The sequence below is a fragment of the Panthera onca genome, chromosome X (genome assembly GCF_046562875.1).
Source record: "Panthera onca isolate mPanOnc1 chromosome X, mPanOnc1 haplotype 2, whole genome shotgun sequence".
NCBI classification, from domain to species: domain Eukaryota; kingdom Metazoa; phylum Chordata; class Mammalia; order Carnivora; family Felidae; genus Panthera; species Panthera onca.
In genome coordinates this window covers 68,996,869-69,018,595 of record NC_138357.1, presented here as the reverse complement: position 1 = coordinate 69,018,595, position 21,727 = coordinate 68,996,869, and the positions used below count along the sequence as shown (strand labels likewise).

At 45.1% G+C, this 21,727-nt stretch overlaps 1 protein-coding gene across 1 annotated transcript in view; it reads left to right on the top strand.

Moving 5' to 3' along the window:
* SLC16A2 (solute carrier family 16 member 2) overlaps positions 1 to 18,850 on the top strand; it is a 137,725-nt gene extending 118,875 nt beyond the window's left edge. The window contains exons 2-6 of the mRNA XM_081793534.1: positions 5,097 to 5,241; positions 8,797 to 9,247; positions 10,245 to 10,388; positions 14,451 to 14,679; positions 16,308 to 18,850. Of these exons, the coding sequence (XP_081649660.1) occupies positions 5,097 to 5,241; positions 8,797 to 9,247; positions 10,245 to 10,388; positions 14,451 to 14,679; positions 16,308 to 16,528 (1,190 nt within the window). The 3' untranslated portion in view covers positions 16,529 to 18,850. The remainder of the gene's footprint in view (positions 1 to 5,096; positions 5,242 to 8,796; positions 9,248 to 10,244; positions 10,389 to 14,450; positions 14,680 to 16,307) is intronic.
* The last annotated feature ends 2,877 nt before the right edge of the window (positions 18,851 to 21,727 follow it).

Below are 21,727 nucleotides of genomic sequence, written 5' to 3'. Positions count from 1 at the left end.
AGCAAGATGATTTGGTGACTATACATAATTTTTTCCTCTTTGACAATATACTTGAACTATGATTTTTTGGGAAAATCCTGCCAGAATAAAATATATACATCATAAATGAGACCTCCCGTTGGCACTTTCTACTTCCCTGCCCCCTCTCTTTTTTTTTATAACATCAGATTTATTGAGCTATAATTTACATATGGTAATATTCACTCTTTTTATGTGCTCAGTTCTATGAATTTTGACAAAAGAATATCATGACTACGTTAAGATATATAACATTTCATCACTACAGAAAGTTCCCTCCTGCTCTCCTGTAATGAATCCTCTCCCTACACCCATCCTTCCTCCTGGTACCCACTGATCTGTTTTTCTGTCCCCATAATTTTGTCTTTTTCCAGAATTTTATGTAAATAAAATCATTTGTGTCTAGCTTCTTTCACTTACTGTAATGTCTTTGAGAATTGTTGAAGTTGGTACTGGTATCAGTAGTTCATTCCTGTTTATTGCAAAATTGTATTCCACTGTATTAATGTATTACCCACTTATTTATCCATTTACCAGTTGAAGTACATTTTGAGTTATTGCCAAGTTTTGGCAGTTATAAAAAAGGCTACCATAAACATCGAGGCATAGGTTTCTCTGGGGACATAAGTTTTCATTTATTTTGGGTAAATACCTAGGAGTGGTATTTCAAGCTCATGTGGCAATTGCATGTTTAACTTTATAAGAATCTGCCAAACTGTTTTCCAAAGTTGGTATACCATTTTGCATTCCCACCAGCAGTGCATGAGATTTCCAGTTCCTCTACATCCTCCCCAGTACTAGGTATTGCAATTTCTTAAAAGCCTTTTTAGTGTGTATGTAGCAGTATCTCACTGTGGCTTTAATATGCATTTCTTGAATGATTAATGATATTGAGCATATTTTCACGTGCTTAATTGACATTCAGTGTGTGTGTGTGTGTGTGTGTGTGTGTGTGTGTGTGTGTGTGTGTTTATATGTGTGAAATGTCTTTTCAAATCTTTCCCTCATGTTTTAACCTGGATTGCTTGCTTTATTGTTGAGTTGTGAGAGTCAACACTGTGTTCTGGATACCAGTCTCTTATCAGACCTATGTGCTGTAAATATTTTCCCCAGCCTGTGGCTTGCTTTTTACACTTTGATAACAGTATTTATCAGAAGTTTTAAACTTTGATAAAGTCTGATATATCAATGTTTTTCTTTTATGGATCATACTTTTTGTTAATATCTGTGAAATCTTTGCCTAATTAAAGGTCAGAAAGATTTTCTCCTGTACTTTGTTCTGTAAGTTTTTTAGTTTTAAGTTTTACATATAAGCCTATGATCCATTTGTATTAATTTTTGTATATGGTGTGACTATTGGTATTTATAAAGCTCTCTTAAATATGATTATCTCTGATTATTATTTATTTTTGTTAATATTCGTTTATTTTTGAGAGAGAGAAAGAGAGACGGAGCATGAGCAAGGGAGGGGCAGCGAGAGAGGGAGACACAGAATCCAAAGCAGGCTCCAGGCTCTGAGCTGTCAGCACAGAGCCCGTTGCGGGGCTCGAACCCACAAAACATCAGATCATGACCCGAGTTGAAGTTGGATGCTCAACCGACTGAGCCATCCAGGTGCCCCACCTCTGATTATTATTTAAAAGAAAACTTGGGGACGCCTGGGTGGCTCAGTCGGTTAAGTGCCCAACTTTGGCTCAGGTCATGATCTCACAGTTCGTGGGTTCAAGCCCTGTGTTGGGCTCTGTGCTGACAGCCTGGAACCTGGGGCCTGCTTCAGATTCTGTGACTCCCTCTTTCTCTGCCCCTCCCCTGTTTGTGCTCTGTCTCTCTCTCTCAAGAATAAATAAGCATTTAGCATAACACTCTCCAGTTCCATCCACGTTGCTACAAAGGGCCATATTTCATTCTTTCTCATTGCCACGTAGTACTCCATTGTGTATATAAACCACAATTTCTTTATCCATTCATCAGTTGATGGACATTTAGGCTCTTTCCATAATTTGGCTATTGTTGAGAGTGCTGCTATAAACATTGGGGTACAAATGCTCCTATGCATCAGTACTCCTGTATCCCTTGGGTAAATTCCTAGCAGTGTTACTGCTGGGTCATAGGGTAGATATGCTAAGTGAAATAAGCCATACAGAGAAAGACAGATACCATATGTTTTCACTCTTATGTGGATCCTGAGAAACTTAACAGAAACACATGGAGGAGGGGAAGGGAAAAAAAAGAGGTTAGAGTGGGAGAGAGCCAAAGCATAAGAGACTCTTAAAATCTGAGAAAAAACTGAGGGTTGATGGGGGTGGGAGGGAGGGGAGGGTGGGTGATGGGTATTGAAGAGGACATATTTTGGGATGAGCACTGGGTGTTGTATGGAAACCAATTTGACAATAAATATCATATATTGAAAAAAAGAATAAGTAAGCATTAAAAAAAAGAAAACTTGGAGGAAGGCACATCGGGAATTTTAATCCTTATTTTACAGATGAGAAAACTGAGGATTAGAGAAGTGCTGTGTGACTTGCTCAAGGTCCCACAGCTGATAAGAAGTGAAATTGCACAGCAAGAGGTAAAATTGTGATGAGAGACTTCAGGTTTCCTGCTGTCCCAGGCCGGTACTTTTGAAGCCAGGCAGCTAGGACTCACGTTAGCGCCCTGGAAAGCAAAGATTCCCAATGGAAATCTGAGCAACCAATTAGGCACTGAGATAAGAGACACAAATGGTGGACTAGCCCTGACCAAACTCAGACTGCACTTCTCTGACTGACTTGGGGTTATACAACTGAAGAGAGCCAGAAGCTGGCCTGGCACCATGCTCAGGTGATAATGAATGGTTGTTTTTTTGTTTTTTGTTTTGAGAGAGAGAGAGAGAGAGAGAGTTGGGGAGAGGGGAAGAGGAAGAGAGAATCAAGCAGGCTCCATACCCAGTGCAGAGCCCAATGCAGGGCTCAATTCCACAACCCTGGGATCATGACCTGAGCCAAAGTCAAGAGTTGGGTGCTCAACTGACTGAGTCACCCAGGCTCCCCTCAGTGAATGCTTTTAGATGATGATGATGATGATGATGATGATGATGATGATGATGATTTGGAAAACGGTCAGATGAGAGCTCTGAAAGTAATTACAGAGTTAGAAATAGAAGCTAAGGGAAAAAGTTAAGGAAACTAATATTACTTAGACTAGAAAAGAGGCCAAAGAAGAAACTTGATAACAGCTTTAAAAGAAAAAAAAAAAAAACTTGAGCTTTCTAAGGGCTAAGCAAAGGGAAATGGACTAGAAGAATCTAAGTAAAAGGGTAAATTTCTTCCTTCCTGTTGAGGATTGTTATGGACACTTAAGAGCATTTATAAACATAATAAACTCTTTTTATTTGAGCTTAGAGTCAGGGATTTGCCAAACATGGGCTCTGATGAAGGATTTCAGCATGAGGGTTGCATGACCTCTTGCACAGTGTCCTTAGAAATCTCTGGGTGGCTCCTAAATCTGCCCTATGTCCTCATACAATTTGAGTAGGCCTTTGTGGACTTCCCTGCTCCTTAGTCTTAGCATCTTTACAGGACTGTTCCAATGCCCAACACAAGCCTTACTTTAGCTCCTCAAGGCTTAATTAATTCCCATACTCCTTGGCCCTGAAGCCAAGTGGAACAATGCTCAAGGCTATAAATTTGGCTCAGCATGCCCAGAAGGGCCTAAAATGCTGGCTAGTCCAAATATGATACCAATTCTTAAATCCCCTGTTTTATATCTAGCATCTGCTTGCACACCTCCAATTATGGGAAGCTTCATTCATCCCCATAGAAGACATAATACAATGAACTTTGGACTAGGAATAAGGAGAATTGGGTTTGAGTCCCAGCTCTGCCACTAACTTGCTGTGTGATTTTTGGCAAGTCCCTTCACATTTATGGACCTATTTCTTTATCAGTAAAATGGTAGTGGAGGAATCTCTTTGTTTTAGTTTATGTTGGTTTCATTGCTATAACAAATGGCCCTCAAAAATTCAGTGACAAGAAGTTTGTTTCTTTTTTTTTTTTTTAATTTTTTTTTCAACGTTTTTAATTTATTTTTGGACAGAGAGAGACAGAGCATGAACGGGGGAGGGGCAGAGAGAGAGGGAGACACAGAATCGGAAACAGGCTCCAGGCTCCGAGCCATCAGCCCAGAGCCCGACGCGGGGCTCGAACTCACGGACCGCGAGATCGTGACCTGGCTGAAGTCGGACGCTTAACCGACTGTGCCACCCAGGCACCCCTTGTTTCTTTTTTTAAATTTTTTATTTAAAAAAATTTTAATGTTTATTTTTGAGACAGAAAGAGAGAGAGCATGAGTGGGGGAGGGACAGAGAGCGAGGGAAACACAGAATCTGAATCAGGCTCCAAGCTCTGAGCTATCAGCACAGAGCCTGATGCAGGGCTCAAACTCATGGACCATGAGATCATGACCTGAGCCTAAGTCAGACACTTAAACTACTGAGCCACCCAGACACCCCTGTTTATTTCCTATGCAATATTCATGGAAGGGGTTCCAGATTAGAGAGAGAACTTTGCTCCATGTAATTATCTAGGGACCCAGACAGAACTGATGGCAGTTCTTCCAGTCTTAATACATGGCTTGCAAGATGACTTTGCAGTTGTAGCTCACAGGAAAGCAGAAATATCATGGGAGTTTTTTTATGGTCCAGGCCTGGAAGTGGTGTGTATCACTTTTATCCACACTGTATTGGTCAGAATTCAGTCATATGGTCATACCAAAGTGTTTGACCAAAGTGGTGGAGAAATGGAGTGCAGCCATGTGGTGGCTAGCTAGAAGGTCCCACCATAGACTTGATGATCTCTAAAGGCCCTCTGCCCCAGCTCTGAAACTCTGGGTATGTTTATTAACTAGACTCCTGGTTCCCACATTGCCCTGCTACAAGTGCTTTGAAAATCACCTAACTTCTCTGACCATTAGGGACTAGAAGGATGGCAATGAGGCAAATGCAATGACCCCTGTGAAAGGTCAGAGAAGAACTGAGATACCAACTGCACCACCAGGTACCACATTAAGTTAAGTTGTCTTTGTGCTTCTTTTCTCTGCAGCCTGGGTAGGAGCCCTCTCAATGGGCATGATCTTCTTCTGTTCTCCCATTGTGAGTATATTCACTGATCGTTTGGGCTGCCGAATCACAGCAACTGCAGGGGCTGCTGTCGCTTTCATAGGCCTCCATACCAGCTCCTTCACCAGGTAAGGCTAGGAGTTGCTGGCCATTTGCCCAAGGCTGAAGGTAGGCTTCTTTCTGGGCTTCAACTAGGGATACTCATTGAAGAATCCTCTGTGGTCCTTTCCATGTAGAGTTCTCAAGACTCTGCTCCTGAGAATGATTGTACAATGGGATTCATCTAGGTAGGTTCTCCAGGACACATTGATATATAATATCCCCAAAAGAGGACCCAAGAGTTCCAAAGTGGTGGGTGGAGCCTAAGCTTGAGAGTTCATGAAACTGGGCCTAAGTCCACTTTTGGCCACTAAATGGCTATGGAACAATATATTAGTACCATTCCCATATCTGGGCCTCAGTTTCTATATCTGTAATATGAGGGAATTAGATCAGATGGTCTTTTCAGGTCTCTTCCAGCTCTGCCATTCTATTCCCTCTTCCATGTGCCACACAATACATGACCTCACTTGCCTTCCTGGAAATGAGCTTCTGGAGTGAATCCATGTGAAACACCTACCATTACAGGATTCCTGAGGGAATCTTATATTGAAAAAGAAGTCAGCTGAGCCCAAGGCTGTTCAGCATTTCTGGCTCCTTTCCAGGTATTTTTGGCTGCCAATGTATGGATAATTTGGGAAAGAAAAAAAAATAATGTGTTGGGCATAAGAAAGGATGTTTAGCAGCATCCCCCACTGGGGTATAGACCTAGCACCCAGCTACCCAGCTAGGCCTAAGCTAACCTCAAACTACAGTGCAGTTGGTTCTACTGGCAAAACTTGGTAGTATCAGGCAAGAAGCAGGCTATAAGTTAATGTTCTGGTTTCTTTCTGCCAATCCTGCAGGATCATGTCTGCAGGCGAGGGGAGAAGTAAAAACCCTCCACCATGCCCTGAGGAATATGGGATTCCTAAAGAAGTCTGTTGGCTTTCAGCCAAAGATGCTTTGGAAGTTGTTATACCTCCTACTTCCAATCTTCCTGGGCTGGTGTATGAAAATGCTGGCCTGGAGACATGGGTTACTTGTCAGAGACTTGTTTTCTGAGCTTGGCTCACCAGAGAAGGACTATGGTTATGCTCTCTAGGCCTAAGGTTCCACTCAGAGTGGAGAATGATAATTGTGTTCTGCCACAACTGGGCCCTCTGAGGGGGATCCAGCTTTCCTTATGACTTGAGCATTTCTGGCTACTCAGCCTACCCTCCAGCAGAGCTTGTATATGACCTACAATGATTTCTTGGCTTCATCCCATCCAATTGGGACAGAGGAGGGGAAAACCATGTTCTGCTTGGAATGTGCTCAGCCCTCCTATGGCAGCAGCTCCAAGCCCTTTCAGGAACCCTCTGGTGGTTGGCCTCATTTGCCCTCAGTAAGCTGGTGCCTAGCCCCTTGAGGGAAGGAGCTAGGCCTCAGAAGTGGCTCCAGTCTCGGCACTACACAGCAGAGGTCTGTTTTTTAAGGTTGAGCTGAGCAAAGTATAAACAAATTAGCAACATACGGATCCCATTTCTCTTCCAATACACGTGAGCTCGGTTACAGGAGGGGAAGGAGCTTAGATGTATTTTTTTCTGGCATTCTTCTTTAGGCACATTGGAGTAGGCATTCTGTTTTCCAGCCCCTAAGCCCTTCCCCACCCCCTTTGCCTTTTCTGTAATAACATCTTTAGAGCCAAGAAACTTTCTGAATGGCTTCATGTCTGTTGGGAAAGTGGTTCTGCTTGTGACTAGAGCTCCAAGTCATCCCTCCTGTTGTCTGAATTCGGGCTCTGAGTTCCATTGGATGACATGAGGTGGGACAGAGTGCAGTCAGGGCTGGAGATGCCTTGTCAAGCCTATTCAGGGGCTTCCTTCCTTCCTTGAGGCCCAGATAGAAACAGATCCATCAGATAGCACTCTGAACCAAATCCCATGTTTTGCCCCCACTTGCCCTCTCCTTGAAGGTCTACTTTAGACCTTCCTAACTCCTCTCCCTTACACAAGGTCCCCAGACCAAGCCAATCCCAAAAAATCTGACAGAAGAGGAGCAGTTAGTTTAGCTATGTGTACCAAGTGGAGGCAACACTTTTGAAACCAAAGCTTTTGCTCATATCCAGTGAATGTAAGCAGATGAGAAGCAACCTTGCCATTTGTAATGACACGGTTGGAACTAGAGAATACTATGCTAAGTGAAATAAGTCAGTCAGAGAAAGACAAATACCATATGATTTCACCCATATGTGGAATTTAAGAAACAACAACAAAAAAATGAGCAAAGGTGGGAAAAAAGAGGGAGAGAGGCAAACCAAGAAACAGACTCTAAACTACAGAGACCAAATTGATGGTTACTAGAGGAGAAGTTGTTCAGGGGATCAGTTAAATAGGTGATGATTAAGGAATGCACTTGTTGTTATGAGCATTGGGTGTTATATGGAAGTGTTGAATCACTATATTGTACACCCAAAACTAATATTATACTATGTTAATTGGAATTTAAATAAAAACTTAAAAACAAAGAAAAGCAATGATGATGCAGTTGTCTTACAACTGTTGAGTGTTAATACATCATCTCTGCAGCATAGACCTAGTGCTTTAGTATAAGGACTGGGTCCATCTACAGGGACCAACCGCTTGACCATGGAGAGTATTAGTTAATTAAGTGGTCAGATAAGAACTGTTGTAAAATATGTGGAGTCTTCAAAAAGAAAACAAAATTCCTCATTAGCTTGTGCGAATATTATCTAAGGGCAGATGGCTGGCCAAGGTAACCTTCCCATGGCCTTTACTCTTTTGAAACTTTGCCTTCTGTTACAGAGGCTGATGGCCACAGCAGAACATAAGAGTTTTAAGCCAGAACCTATCTTACTTGGCCAGGCCCACAACTTCTTTGAGGCTCCACTTCCCATCAAGCAACTAGGCTACTCTGAGAGGCTAATCCATATCATGTCCAGCAACAGGAACAAGGCTCTGGAAGTTAAAGGGACTCCTTACTTCAGGATCCCCAGGGAGATCATCTAGGACCTATAGTAAAGGGTCATGGGATATCCAGACCTTGGGCAGGGTTGGAGATAAGGTGTCTCTCAGCCATTTTCTGAAATATTAAGGGCCCCTACCATGGAAAAAGGTAGTAGAGTCCCATGGAGGATCTTGACTTTCCAGGATCTTGGCTTCTTGCAGACTTTTGTTACTTGGGATAAAGCTTTGGCTATCAGCCTACCCATGGTGTCTAGGTGAGCAGTAGGTGAAACTGTTCTAAGGCCCTGTCTTACTCCTTATAGTCTCTTATCCAGCCATTGCATAGGTTGATTCTGGCATTCTTTTGAACGATTCTCTCTGATTGGGTACTATGATTCAAACTAGAGTCATACAGACCAAGAGTCAAGTCCAAGTTTCCTGATCCTGTTATGCTACATTGGGTGAATTAGTTCTCTGAGCTTCTGTCTCCCTATCTGCATTATTATTAAGTCCTGTTCCTTGTCTTTTCTGAGGGTAAGTGGTAAGTGGGGCTGTGGGTTAAGGGTAGGGGTATGCAGGTCTCAGGAGGGTGAAGGGAAAGGGCAGACAGATTCCTGGTCAGGCTGCTGAGAATAGTTCTTGGTGTTTCTCCCACAGCTCATTAAGCCTGCGTTATTTCACCTATGGGATTCTCTTTGGTTGTGGCTGTTCCTTCGCCTTTCAGCCATCTCTCGTCATCCTCGGCCACTACTTCCAACGCCGCCTGGGTTTGGCCAATGGTGTGGTGTCTGCTGGAAGTAGCATCTTCTCCATATCCTTTCCTCTTCTCATCAAAACACTGGGGGCTAAGATCAAGCTCGCCCAAACCTTCCAGGTGCTCAGTACCTTCATGTTTATTCTTACCCTGCTTTCACTCACCTACCGGCCACTCCTACCCAGTTCTCAGGACACCCCAAACAAGAGAGGTGTCCACACCCTGTGCCAACGCATCCTGGCTCAGCTTAGAAAGTACTTCAACATGCGAGTGTTCCGCCAACGTACCTACCGCATCTGGGCCTTCGGGATTGCTGCTGCTGCCCTCGGCTACTTCGTTCCCTATGTACACCTGGTAAGGAATATTAGGGTGGGCCCAACTTACCTCTAAGAAGCTGCCCTTGGCCTGCCTGAAGTCCAGAGAATAGAGGTGGAGGACACTAGAAGGGCAGATCTGGGACCTTCGGAAAAAGAGACCAAACAGTGTTTGAAGAGACCCAAAGTGGGAAAGAACACAGACTGAGGGAAGATCTCAATGGGAAATGGGTAGAATTCATAAAGGGAAAGTCCATGCCTGTTTCCCCCTTGATAAATCTAGATAGATCTTTCCCCCTTGATAAATCTAGATAGATTTTCAAGAGAAGATAAGCATCATTGGGATTGAGAAGACTGGCTGAGATGACCCAAGGGCAGGGTTTTCTAAGAGTGTGTTCTGTGGAATGCTGGTCTTTGTGGTCAAATGATTTGTTTAGGAAACAACGTACAATCAGTCTCTCTAGCTTCATATTGTCACAATCTTTTAAAGGTACCAAAAAATCAAGCAGTAAAAGAAACCCACTTAGCTTCATTTAACCATTATCCACCCAAATTATACTGCCATAGAACTGTTGGTTATAGTCCAGATATTATCTTCCATAGATCTTGTGTTTCTTAAAACACATGTCTGGAAATTTTACATGGAAGTTAGTCCTCTCCCCTGGTGACCTGCTGTTGCCCCAGGGTATCAATTATTGGTCAGGGAATGGGGAGATTTGGGGGGAGCCCTTGGGTTTTCTTAGTTGTTAAGGCTGTATTCTGTCCTTCAAGCCAGGGCTTGGAGATACCCACTCCCTTTAGCTGTTGCTCAGAAGCCCAGAATCCAAAAATCCAAGGGATATGAAGCCTTTTAAGCAATTAGAAGTAGCCAGAAACCTTGTTCTGGATCTAGGGCTACAAAGGAGGGGGTTGAAGGGAAGGGAGCTTGCTGTGGTCCAGGAAAGCAAGCAGTAGGGGGTTCTGGATATACCAACAGTTAACCAGTCAGCTCCTTTTCTTCCCCCTGTCCTTGGGGGTCCTGGTGTTATGCTTTTCAGATGAAATATGTGGAAGAGGAATTCTTGGAAATCAAGCAGACCTGGGTGCTCTTGGTGTGTATTGGGGCTACCTCAGGCCTTGGGCGTCTTGTGTCGGGCCGTGTCAGTGACTCCATTCCTGGACTTAAGAAGATCTACTTGCAGGTGAGTGTTACCACCTTGCCCTGATCAGAGTGGTGTGGGGAGGAAAAGCCTGCCACAGATGCTAGGTTACCCCCAGCCTTTGGGATAGAATGGTAGGTCGTATCATTACTATGCCCTGGGCCCCAGCTCTGACACAACTTTGTTGTTCAGCATGGGAAAGTCAATCAAATTCCCCAAGCCTCAGTTTGCTTGGCTTTCAAATGAAGACAGTCATCTTTGTTCTGCCTCCTTCATCAATATGGAGTAAGGATCCAGTGAGAGCACTGTGTAAATCGAACCTATAAGAACACTTACAAGAAAGCATTTATTAATAATGGTTCATCCATCTGAAATAGGAAACCTGAGGCTAGGAGTTAGATGCTGACCCCCATTGAGGACTGATCTCCTTGCTACTCCATACTCTCTTGGAAGGTCTTGGGCATCTATAGTACTCTGTGGCCCAGTGTTTCTCTCCTCTAAGCCAGCAGTACCAAGTCAATCACTTCTTACATTTCCAGAGTTACTTGCACCAAGCATTGGCTCTCAAATATTATCCTCTTGATGGACGCAAAAATAGTGCCAGAAAACACAACCTTACTTCCCCTCTCTGGGCCTCACTTTCCTCATTTGTACAATAAGAATAATTCTTGCCCTTCCTATCTTACCTTACAGAGGAGTATCAAAAGAAATATAGGTGTAACCAGGATTTGGGAAGTAAAAAACTGTTATAGCCATGCAAGATTTTAATCCTTTCGACAGTAACACAGTGCATCATATTGTGGGCAGTTTCTGTGTGAACTGAGCTCTGGTCTGGCTTGGGACTACTGCTCAAGCTGTCTGTCTTTGTCTACCTGGCAGCACTACTGCCTCTCTGACCCTTGCTCATGCTTTTTGCTCCTGCAGCTTGGTTTACCACAATGTTTTCCACCAATGTGGAACCCTGTGAAGGGACAACATCAGCCCTTCAAAACATGTGGTCACAAATAATCCATTAAGAAGGTGGCTGAGTTCTGACTCTCCTGGAGAAGCCCTAAAAGCACTTCCAAGGGGCCCTGACTATTCTCATAGTAGGGATTTCTCTGTCTTCTGACAGCTTCAAGTGTTTTCCTAAATATTCTAAGATGCCTTAGACAAGAATATGATTAAGGATTTCTGTTGTGTTTAACTCTGTGTTAGATTTGCAAAAGCTGGTGAATCTTCTTTGTCAGAGCTGGGGGTGACCTTGTGGTTTATCCAGTCCAACCTCTCATTACACAGAAACTGAGAGAAAGACTCATACAGACAGTCATGGCAAAGTTGAATTCATATGTAGCACTTTTCTCATATTTCACTTTATACTAAGTGATGGGTGGTAGAGCCATGTCCTAGAGATAAGTAACTTGACCAAAGTCAACTCAAAAGACTGTGATTGAGATAAACCAGTTATGAAATTTTGAATTCCAGGGCAAATATCAGGAATTGCCTTATCTGGGTGGCTTTTTGTATAGGAGAATGTATGTCTTTTTCAGCTTCTTCCACATGCCACCCTTGTAGGTCTTCCCTGTCAGTATCAGCAGCTCCAAGATGCTAACAGTGCTGGCATTGGGCCAGGACTTTATCTTGAGGAAAAGAGCAGCCCCTATCTAGCCATATAGCTCATTTTTCATTACAGTCCCTAGGAGAGAAGTAGGGCCCAAGCAGCTTTTGCTATCTATTGTGTAAAGTTCCAAGGGAGGTGGAGGCATTAACTAGTCAGAAGCAGAACTAGGCTTAGGACCCAGTGCTTCTGCTGATCACTTCCCCTACCCACCCAACATTCTCTCCCCTTTTCCAGTCTTACTTGATCCAACTTTGCCACTTAGAGTAATATAAAATAATCTTAGAATGTTATAGCTGAAATATATCTTTATCAATTATAGTCCAACTGCCTCATTTTACAAATTGAGGAACTGAGGCTTAGAAAGGGAAAGATGAGTCCAAACTCATCTTTCTGGCAAGTGTCTCAGGCTAAGAACACAAGACAATGGATAAACTTCTCTTGAGCTGCTCAAGATACTCCATCACAGGAATTTTCCTCCCTTTCTCCCTGGGTCAGATACAGGAGTATAGGCTTGGGAGAGGAAAGGAGTGTACATAACTTCAGGTTCTGAAGAGATACCCACTAGACCCTGTAGTTCCTACTATTGGAAAAGACAGGCACATGTATCTGATATACAGACTTCCCCTTGACAGTCTGTTAGAAAAGAAATGGTGACAGCCTGTAGGACAGCCTCACTTTAGGCCAATTCTTGAGGTCTGATTCTCAGTTTAAAGAGAGATTTTTAATTTCTGAACTTTTCAAGGGCTCATGGAGGATGTTAAGCAGCAGCTAGATACAATAAGTAGTAATTGGAGATGACAGAAATCAGTTAATGGGATCCTCTGTATTGTATAACGCTATTAACTCTTAGTTGCCATACCATTATGGCTTGGTTGATAGGTGGATCTGGTTTTATCTTCTAGTTGTGCATGAATCTCCTAGAGGACGAGCTGGAATATCACGGTTCTTATTCCTAGATTCCACCTAGCTATCCCAAAACAGCCTAGGCAAAGTTCAAAAAGTTTTCTAGCAAAGAGATTTCCTCACATGACATGTCCAGGACATTTCTTATCCTCTCTGAAAACCAACCAATCAACCTAACAAACCCACTGCCAGTACAACACAAAATCTTTAGGGCTTGAAACAGCCTTGACCCTCCTATCCCATCCATGTGGTGATTTGGTTATTTACCCTTACTCTGTGGTCACTTACACTTCCTGGGTAAGTTTACCCTCCTGTGTGAAGCATTAGAAAATCCTGGGTCCTGTTAAGGCTTTGGTAAACAGATCAGGTCTTACCCCTGACCCTGGGATGACCTGGCTCTGCTGGCTACAGTGGGTGAGAGGAGGGGGTTTATTTCCCTGCCTGCAGCCCAGGTCTTCAGTCTGGCTCACTGACACAGGTTGCAGATGACCTTAATCAAAAGACCAACTGTGTTTCCAGTTGCTCTTCTCTCTTTTGAGTGGGAAAAACCAGCCTCTGGAAAGGCAGCTTCTTTGTTTTAGAATCATTTTGCTCAGCCCAAAGAAAGCCCAGTGGCTAGTCAGTGCCCCTGAACTTGTTTCAGCTCCCTAGACCCCCTCCTAGTGTCTTGGATCTCCTTAAAGTCCCCTTTTTTGTCTTTGCATGGTACCCAACCAAGTCCAGAGGACCCCACAGCCATGCTGAGATGGGTGGTGTGTCTCATGTCCTAAATCATAAGGAACCTGGGTGAACCTCCCAATGGTCTTCTTCATGCCAAGGTGTTTTCTTTCTTTTTTTTTTTTAATTTTTTTTTAACGTTTATTTATTTTTGAGACCGAGAGAGACAGAGCATGAATGGGGGAGGGGCAGAGAGAGAGGGAGACACAGAATCGGAAGCAGGCTCCAGGCTCTGAGCCGTCAGCCCAGAGCCCGACGCGGGGCTCGAACTCAGGGACCGCAAGATCGTGACCTGAGCCGAAGTCGGCCGCTTAACCGACTGAGCCACCCAGGCGCCCCGCCAAGGTGTTTTCTAAAAGTGGCCACCCAATAAATGAGCACTGCGTCCTTTCTTATTTCAAAGCTCTGCCTTCCATTCATGCCCCCATCTAATCATCATTCAAGTTATCCTCATTTCCTTCTCTTCCTCTTCTCAGACCTTACTTGGATCTGAGAACACCAGCATGATCTGATCCCAGACCCTAATACCTGGGCAGCCAAACACAAGATCAGAACAACAGCAATTTCTTTTAGCTTAGAGTCCAGTGAAAAGACAACTTCTTAAGGGTGGGGCCATGCCCCTTACCTTTTTAAAAAATGTTGATGGAATCACAGTTAAGTAGGATTAAAACTTAAAAACTTTGAATCTTTCTTAAAAACTTTGAATCTTTCAGTGCAGGACTTAGAAAGGGCCTACGTAAGTATTTAGCCCAACTGTTTTCTCTGTTGACACTCCCTGTCCTATTTTATAGATGGTAGAAATGAAACCCTGAGAAAGGAGATATGATTTGCTATGTGGTCTTGACTGACAAGCACAACATGACCTAAGGTCCTTGCTCCTCCAGGTCATCTCCTTCCTGCTCCTGGGCCTGATGTCCATGATGATTCCCCTGTGCCGGGGCTTTGGGGGCCTCATCGTTGTTTGCCTCTTCCTGGGCCTGTGTGATGGCTTCTTCATCACCATCATGGCCCCCATCGCATTTGAGCTGGTGGGCCCAATGCAGGCCTCACAGGCAATTGGCTACCTCCTTGGCATGATGGCCCTGCCGATGATTGCTGGGCCCCCCATTGCAGGTGAGGCTGATACTACAGGGAGGGCATGAGTGTGGGAGTCCTGTCTTCCCTGGGCCCTAGCAATCCTGAATACCTCTGCTGTAAGTCCTTTTTTTACTCTTATTCTCTATTTAAGCAGCCTTGTCAAAGTGTATGAAACCTCTTACCTCTATTAGTGGAAGAGGTTAACTACAGTATATGTACATGGATTCATTTTTGGGGAACGGGCTGTTCATGGCTCTCTATCTGTTTCAGTGGGGTTTATTTTAGACAGCCTGGATGATTCCAGGAGGGTAAAGAGAGAAATGGGTTTGGCTTTTTGATCATTCTATTGGTTCAGTGTCTTCTCTCTTCCTCTTTATAAGCAAGTTATTATTTGCAAGGTAGTTGGGCAGAAAGAGAAGAGAAAGTGGACCTTGGCTTCATTAAGACTTAGAGATACTCCCCCTCCTTCTCTATTGGCTTCTGAACTAAGCCTGTAGAAGAGACTTTGATTAAAGCCAAATCCTAGGACTGGGCCAGTGAGGCTTACTTCTAGCAGGTAGTAGGCAAAGTGTTGGCTTGCTGTCTTTCAGTATTCTCAGTTTCCTTCTCCACTCTCCCAAAAGAGCATTGTTGATACCCCAGGGGACATAGGAAACAAGGAAAACCAATGAAAAGAGAACTCCATTTCTTTTCTTTAGGATTTAATGCAAATATTGATTTGTGGGTTAGCCTTCCTAGGCTAGCCAACTGGGCTAACTCAACAAATATCCCTTGAACACCAATTGTGTGCAAGGTGTTGTAAGGGCATGTCATGCTGTGTGACAGTGACAAAAGCTTCCACCCAGGCCCTTGTGCAACAGCCATGGGGCTCACTGAAGGAGGGGAGCCTCTACCCAGCCCCCAGTCCCAGAGGTGGATCCCAGAATCCACATCTCTTTCCATTTTGCTTACCATCTAAGCAGCCCAAGGGCATATTTTCCTTTCCTCAGTAGTGTTTCTGTGATCATCTTTCCTGTGAGGTGCCCCATGTTAGATTCTGAAGGTAAGTAGGGGAATACTTGCATACCATGCCAAACATATCCATGTTATTAGCAACCTATAGAAACCCAGAGGGGCCACCATATCTATAACCGGATGAAGGATATACAAACAGCCTTTCCTTAGGGTGAATGGGAACTTCAGAGAAAGGGCACCTCAGAGAAAGAGAAAATAGAAACTTAGCTGAATTGTTCCATAAGAACACTCTAGCCTAAGTTGGGGGTGGAGGGTATATCACTATAAATCAAGTCAAGACTTGGCCATCTTCTGTGGAACCCTTTTGGACTAGCTTCCCTCCTAACTCCATACCTAGGAGTGACTGGAAGTCAAGCTGTAGCTTCATGAAAGTAAAAAATGGAGAACTTTAAGAGAAGCTTCATTAGCCTCTTTCATAATAATCATTAACCTCAAGGGCCTGCAACTCCATTACCTCAGAGAGGAGCCACCTGAATTTGTAACAGAGGTTTTATTTTTTTCATTGCGAATGTTTAAATTGAGGGGATCCTGGGTAAAGGTAGTGCAGGCCAAGATCCACTGGATAGGCATTGTGATGGCCCCTAAAAGAGGCAGATAGCACCTTTGGGCAAAAGGGCAAAGCTGAACTTGACTTGTCTCTCTTATTTCAGGCCTCCTCCGCAATTGTTTTGGGGACTACCATGTGGCCTTCTACTTTGCTGGTGTGCCCCCAATCATTGGGGCTATAATCCTCTTCTTCGTCCCTCTGATGCATCAAAGGATGTTCAAGAAAGAGCAAAGGGATTCCAGCAAGGATAAAATGTTGGCCCCTGATGCAGACCCTAATGGGGAGCTGCTGCCTGGCTCCCCCATCCCTGAGGAACCAATCTAATGTGTTTTCCTTGCCATTGTGTGCTTCTCCCCAACCCTTTCCCTTCACTCCACCCTGCTCAGCTTTTACATTTTTGCCATCAGCACACTTGTTCTCAAACATGCACACACAGCAGTTCAGACACCTGACCATCCCCTTGGAGCCAAAGCTCCTGTTAAACTCATTAACCAAATTCTCCATGTTAATGCCTTTAAATTTGCCAGGGTCCTTCTCCCAGGAGCTAGAAAAGCTTGGGATCCCCCTGGCCTTTGGAACATCTCCATACACTTTCTAACACCTGGAGATGGTACCTCCTGGCCCCAGATTGCTAGTCACCCACTAAAAGCAACTTCCAAAGGTGCTACTGTGTCCCTCGGAGCCTGGTGGGAAGACCCAAGCCTCTGTGTGCTCAGGATTTCCTTGTCATCTGTCCTTGGAAACCATTGGTAAAGGGGAAGAGAAAGGGCAGAGAGGTAAAATCAGACAATGAGCCTTGCTTAATCTCAGAGCCTCTGAGGGCTGTGGCTTCCCAAGAGCTGTGGGTGACATCACTTTACAAGTGTACAAATAGTTTCCCCATCATACAGTTGGTTAACAGTCTGCTTCTTTCTTCCCTTCATTTCTTTCCTTTACTGCTTCTTCTCCCTTCTCTTCCCCCTCTATTTCTTTTTATGACTGTCATAGATGCATGGGTGCTTGAAGACAGGAGGGATCTAGAGCTTGTGCCAATCAGCCTCACCTTGGCCCAGCCCACCCCTAACATGTCATTAATTCCACTCATCTCAGGCTGAGCCACATCTTACTTTTTGGCTAAAGCTTCTATAATTATAAACTGGAAGAGTAGAATATCACATAGGGAAAGGGATCTTAAACACCATAAAGCTCCACTCACTGATTTTTACAGATTCTCCAGGCCAGTGCAGTAACTTGCAGGCACTACCAGCTCCCCATCCTTATATTCATCTGTCAAAATGTGAAGAAATTCCTTTCATCTCAGCATGCAGAGGAGGACTGATGATGGGGGAGGGCATGATTGGGGGAGGGGCAATAGTTATTGACCTGGCAAAGGACCAACTCCTCCATCTCTCATTGTTCATTATAGGTTAATATTACCATCTGGGTCAGGGCAGGAAAGGGACTGTTTTAGGGAAAATCCCATTCCCAACCTGGATCCCCCAAGGGTAGAGGCAGCAGCTGCATGTAGTGTTGAACAATTTCTCTTAGGAAGAGGGAAGCTTCCTAGCCTTTATCACTGAATGTGTCTCCCATGCTGGGCATTCTGAGCCATTCTGCTTAGCAGGCATTAAAGGTGCCAGGAAAGGTAGCATCTGGACCATCTTAATCTCTCTGAAATAGGTGCCAGATGTTCCCCTATGCCCAGATTCTGGGCAACACTCTTGCTGAAGAGCATTCCCAGCCAGGCTGTGTCCAAGCTAGCACAACTCACGCCCTTAGGAGCTCAGTTTCTCTCCTTACTTGGTCTCTTTGTGTCTCTTTCTCCCTATTCTGGGCATTTGTCTGTTGTGCTCCTGTTACTCTAATCTTTCATCACCTTCTTGTCAGGCATCCTTGGCTGTTACTTGGAGCTAACAGTGACTTGCCACCCTAAGACAGGGCCATCCCAGGGACAGAAGGATGAGGTTGCCTGTGAGGAGCTCCAAAGAAAACAGTGGTCCCCACCCATAACATTTTCCGCTACAAACAGGCAGCTGTGGCATGGTGGGCCTATGATGGCCTCATTCAAGTCCAAAGTCCTGTATCCCCTCCGTTGGTCCTAGTCCAGCTTTTATCAACCCCCCAAAGGAAAACCCACTGGCTTTTAGACCTGTGGATAGGAAGGGGCCTAATTACTATCCTGTTGGCTCCAAAAGCAGTGGAACAGGGGGAGCTGGGCCCCAGAAGCCTTGTAACTGACCACTGAAAATGTTGGAGCAACAAACCCCTGCTCTCATTCTTCCTGTCCTTCCCCCACCAAGTCACTAGAGGGAAGTTCTGTAGGGCTTCAAGGTGAAGGCCTCGAGGTGAGCACCTTTTGTTGCTCAAGGTGAAGATAGCTCTTAAAAATCAGGCTGCCAACTACTTCTCTCCAGATGAAGGAAAGACATTCACAGGTCACAAATCTGCCCTATTAGTTGTCACATGACATAGTGGGATATCAGTTTATTTCTTCCACATATGTGCATGTACATGTGTGAGCTTGTGTGTTTTGGAGAGAATGCCGGTTGGTGAAAGCAGCTCAGTATTAATATTTCGGTAGGATGCAGCCTCTAATGCACCACAATTAAATCTAGGAAAACGAACAAAATTTGGGAGCTTGAGATCTGGGACATTTAAATCCTCAAAAGGTTGGAACAAAATAAACAGATCTAAAAATCTAGATTTGGTATGTGTGTTGCCTACAAGGGTGAAATACTCTTAACAGCAAGAAGTTTGGCTTCAGAACTGAAATTTCGTTTCAAATAAAATTTCTGCCAGGGTCTATACTCTCTGTGAGAGCAGAAATTGGAAAAGGAGCTATATAGGGGGTTTGGAGCTGGGTGGATTCTAATCTAATCTAATCTAATCTATTCAGGATTAGATTTTTAGGAGCTCTAAAGTAGAAAAGCAGTCACTTTACAAAATGAGAGCACAATTAGTGGCTGAGGCTCAGTGGAGGCCCCACCAAGGCCACCGCCTTGGGACTTACATGCCATGTTGAAAATGGACATAGACCTTAGCAACAATCCAATTTAATCCTCTCCCTTGTTATTGATGGAGAACCTGAAGGGACTGGTATAGCTGGGTTACACAGCCAGAACAGCAACAGACCCTGGAATTGAGGGTGATGCAAAAGAGAGACCTACAACAATGACAAAAGATGGGAGTAACTTGAGTCTCCCTTGTCCACGTTCTGCATTGAATTTAAGTGAGGAAACCTGAGGCCTAGAGATAGTAAGGGACTGAGCAAGTTCACATAGTTCATCAGTGACAGAGCATACTGAGACTTGGATTCAGGTAATTGACTTCCAGTCCAGTCCAAATCCCTTATTTTACAGATGAGGAAATGAACTCAAGAAGGGGGAAATAATTTGTGTACTTCATTTAACAACTTATGTAGTGAGCTCATTTCCCAAAGGATGTCAAAAGGACCAGCTCCAAGCAAAAATGAAATCTGAACAGTTTGATTTTAGCATATCACGTCTTTTCAAGATTACCCTCACCCTCAACCAACACATACATTTGGTGTTCTCTCTTCCTAAGCACTCAAGACCTTCACGCAGCCTCGCCCTTGGAAAGCTGGCCCCACTTACTGCTCTTCCATCTCCAGTAACCCAAGAGGTACAAATAAAGTCCATCTCTCTGTGGCCATACACTGAACAGGGGAGGGGTAATGAGAGGGGGATGGTTTCCTCTGAAAGAGGGTGGTTTACCATTCAGCTCTTGGCAATTTTCATTTCTCCCCTGACTTAGTGCCGACATCCATAGGCTGCCAGACTCCTCATCTCCTCCCACTGAGACTACTCTGTCCTGCTGCCTGGCCCCAGGCTCTCCCACCCAAGTTATACTGCCTTCTCTATCCCCTCCTCCAGTAGCCCCAAGGCCCCACTCTGTGTTTGATCACTCAGATCATTAGATTTCAAAGCTGTGGAATCCCATAAATTTTATGAGCACATGCTTTCCTCCAGGGCCTTTTCAGGTCTGAAGAGGGAGCCAGCAGCTGCCTGCCACTTCTTCACAGCAACAGAACAGGCCAGCTGACAGGGATTACAGGTGCCCCCCAGCAAATCCCTGATGTCTGACAGCTGGCACCTAGATAGGGTGGATGCTGGTTTGAACCAGAACCCTTGAAGGGAGTTTTGAAATTTTAATGAGCTGAAATGTACAGGAGACTCCAGAGGCATAAGGAAAGGGATTAGATACCACTCCTGCAAAGGGTTGAGGAGGTTTTGCTTCAGAAGGCCCTTCAATTCCTGCCTTCCAGCTCTCCCTAGTGGTCACCAGAAGCAGAGTTCTATGACTGATTTTCAAGTCATTCAGAAATATTTTCTAGGGACCTGCTATATGTCAGGCATTCTGCTAGAACTCAGGGATTTCACAATGAAAGAAGCAGAGGTGGAGAAAACAAAGAGAAAAACACAAAAAGGAATTTATAATATCTTTTTTCTGAGATACATTTTTCTCTTCTGGATCCCAACAGCCCCACAGCTTACAGACCTCAGAGCTTTGGGATGGGAATAGGAACCACCATGGCCCTTCCAGGATGGAGGCCCCAGCATTTCCACCTTACTGTCTGGCCTCCACCTGGCCAAAGCCACCTGGGAGAACTATTCGCTCCTCAGCATTGGTTTCCTGCTAAGCCAGAGCCCAGCCAGATAAAATTAACCACTGCTCACATCTAACAAGTGTCAGAGCTTAGCCCAGCAGCACTCTTGCCTGGCCAGTAGGACTCATAGACTGACAGTACCTGTAGAGCGCCCCCAGCCATACCTGCTTCAGGGATGACAGACTAGAGACAGGCAATTGTTACCCTCCTTTTCCCACTGCACACCCACGTTACACTGCCTTCAAAACGACTGGGCCCTGGGATCCGGGAATGGGGGTGCTAACAGGTATCCCTTCCCACCAGGTCTCCATGCCTACCCTACACTCAGGGAGTGCCTGGAGATAGAGATGGGGCTGTGGTCCCGCGGGTCCCGGGCATCGCTTGGTTCTGCCACCGTCCTCTGGCTACACTGGGCGGGAAAGGGCAAGGTTCCTGCCTCCTCCACCCTGTGGCCCTCCATCCACTTCTGCGTCTGGGGAGGGTAAGAACCCGGGAGACGCGCCACAGAGATGTATCTGACCCTGCTATACTCAGATGGGAATCAGGCCCGCCCAGGGGAAGGGGGCGGGAAGAAAGGCGAGAGAACCCAGCGCCAGGTCCTGCCAACTGCTCAGAGAGCCAGATGAATAGACCGCAACCGCCGCGTGTCCCGGGCTGCGCTCCTCCTCCATCCCCCTGCCCCCACTGCCCCGCCCAGACCACCACCACCGGGGACTGCAGTGTCGCTGCCCCCACCTAGCGCTTGGTCCCGAGCCCTGGAGGCAATCCGGGCTGGACCAGCGACAACTCCGTCCTACCTGAGACCCTCTTCTCTCTTCCCCTTACCTGATCTGGCCCCAAGGCCCCAAGGTTAGAGTCAGCCTGCAGCTGGTGAAGGATCTAAGCGGTTCTGCGCAAGGGGCTCTCAGAGATGCGGG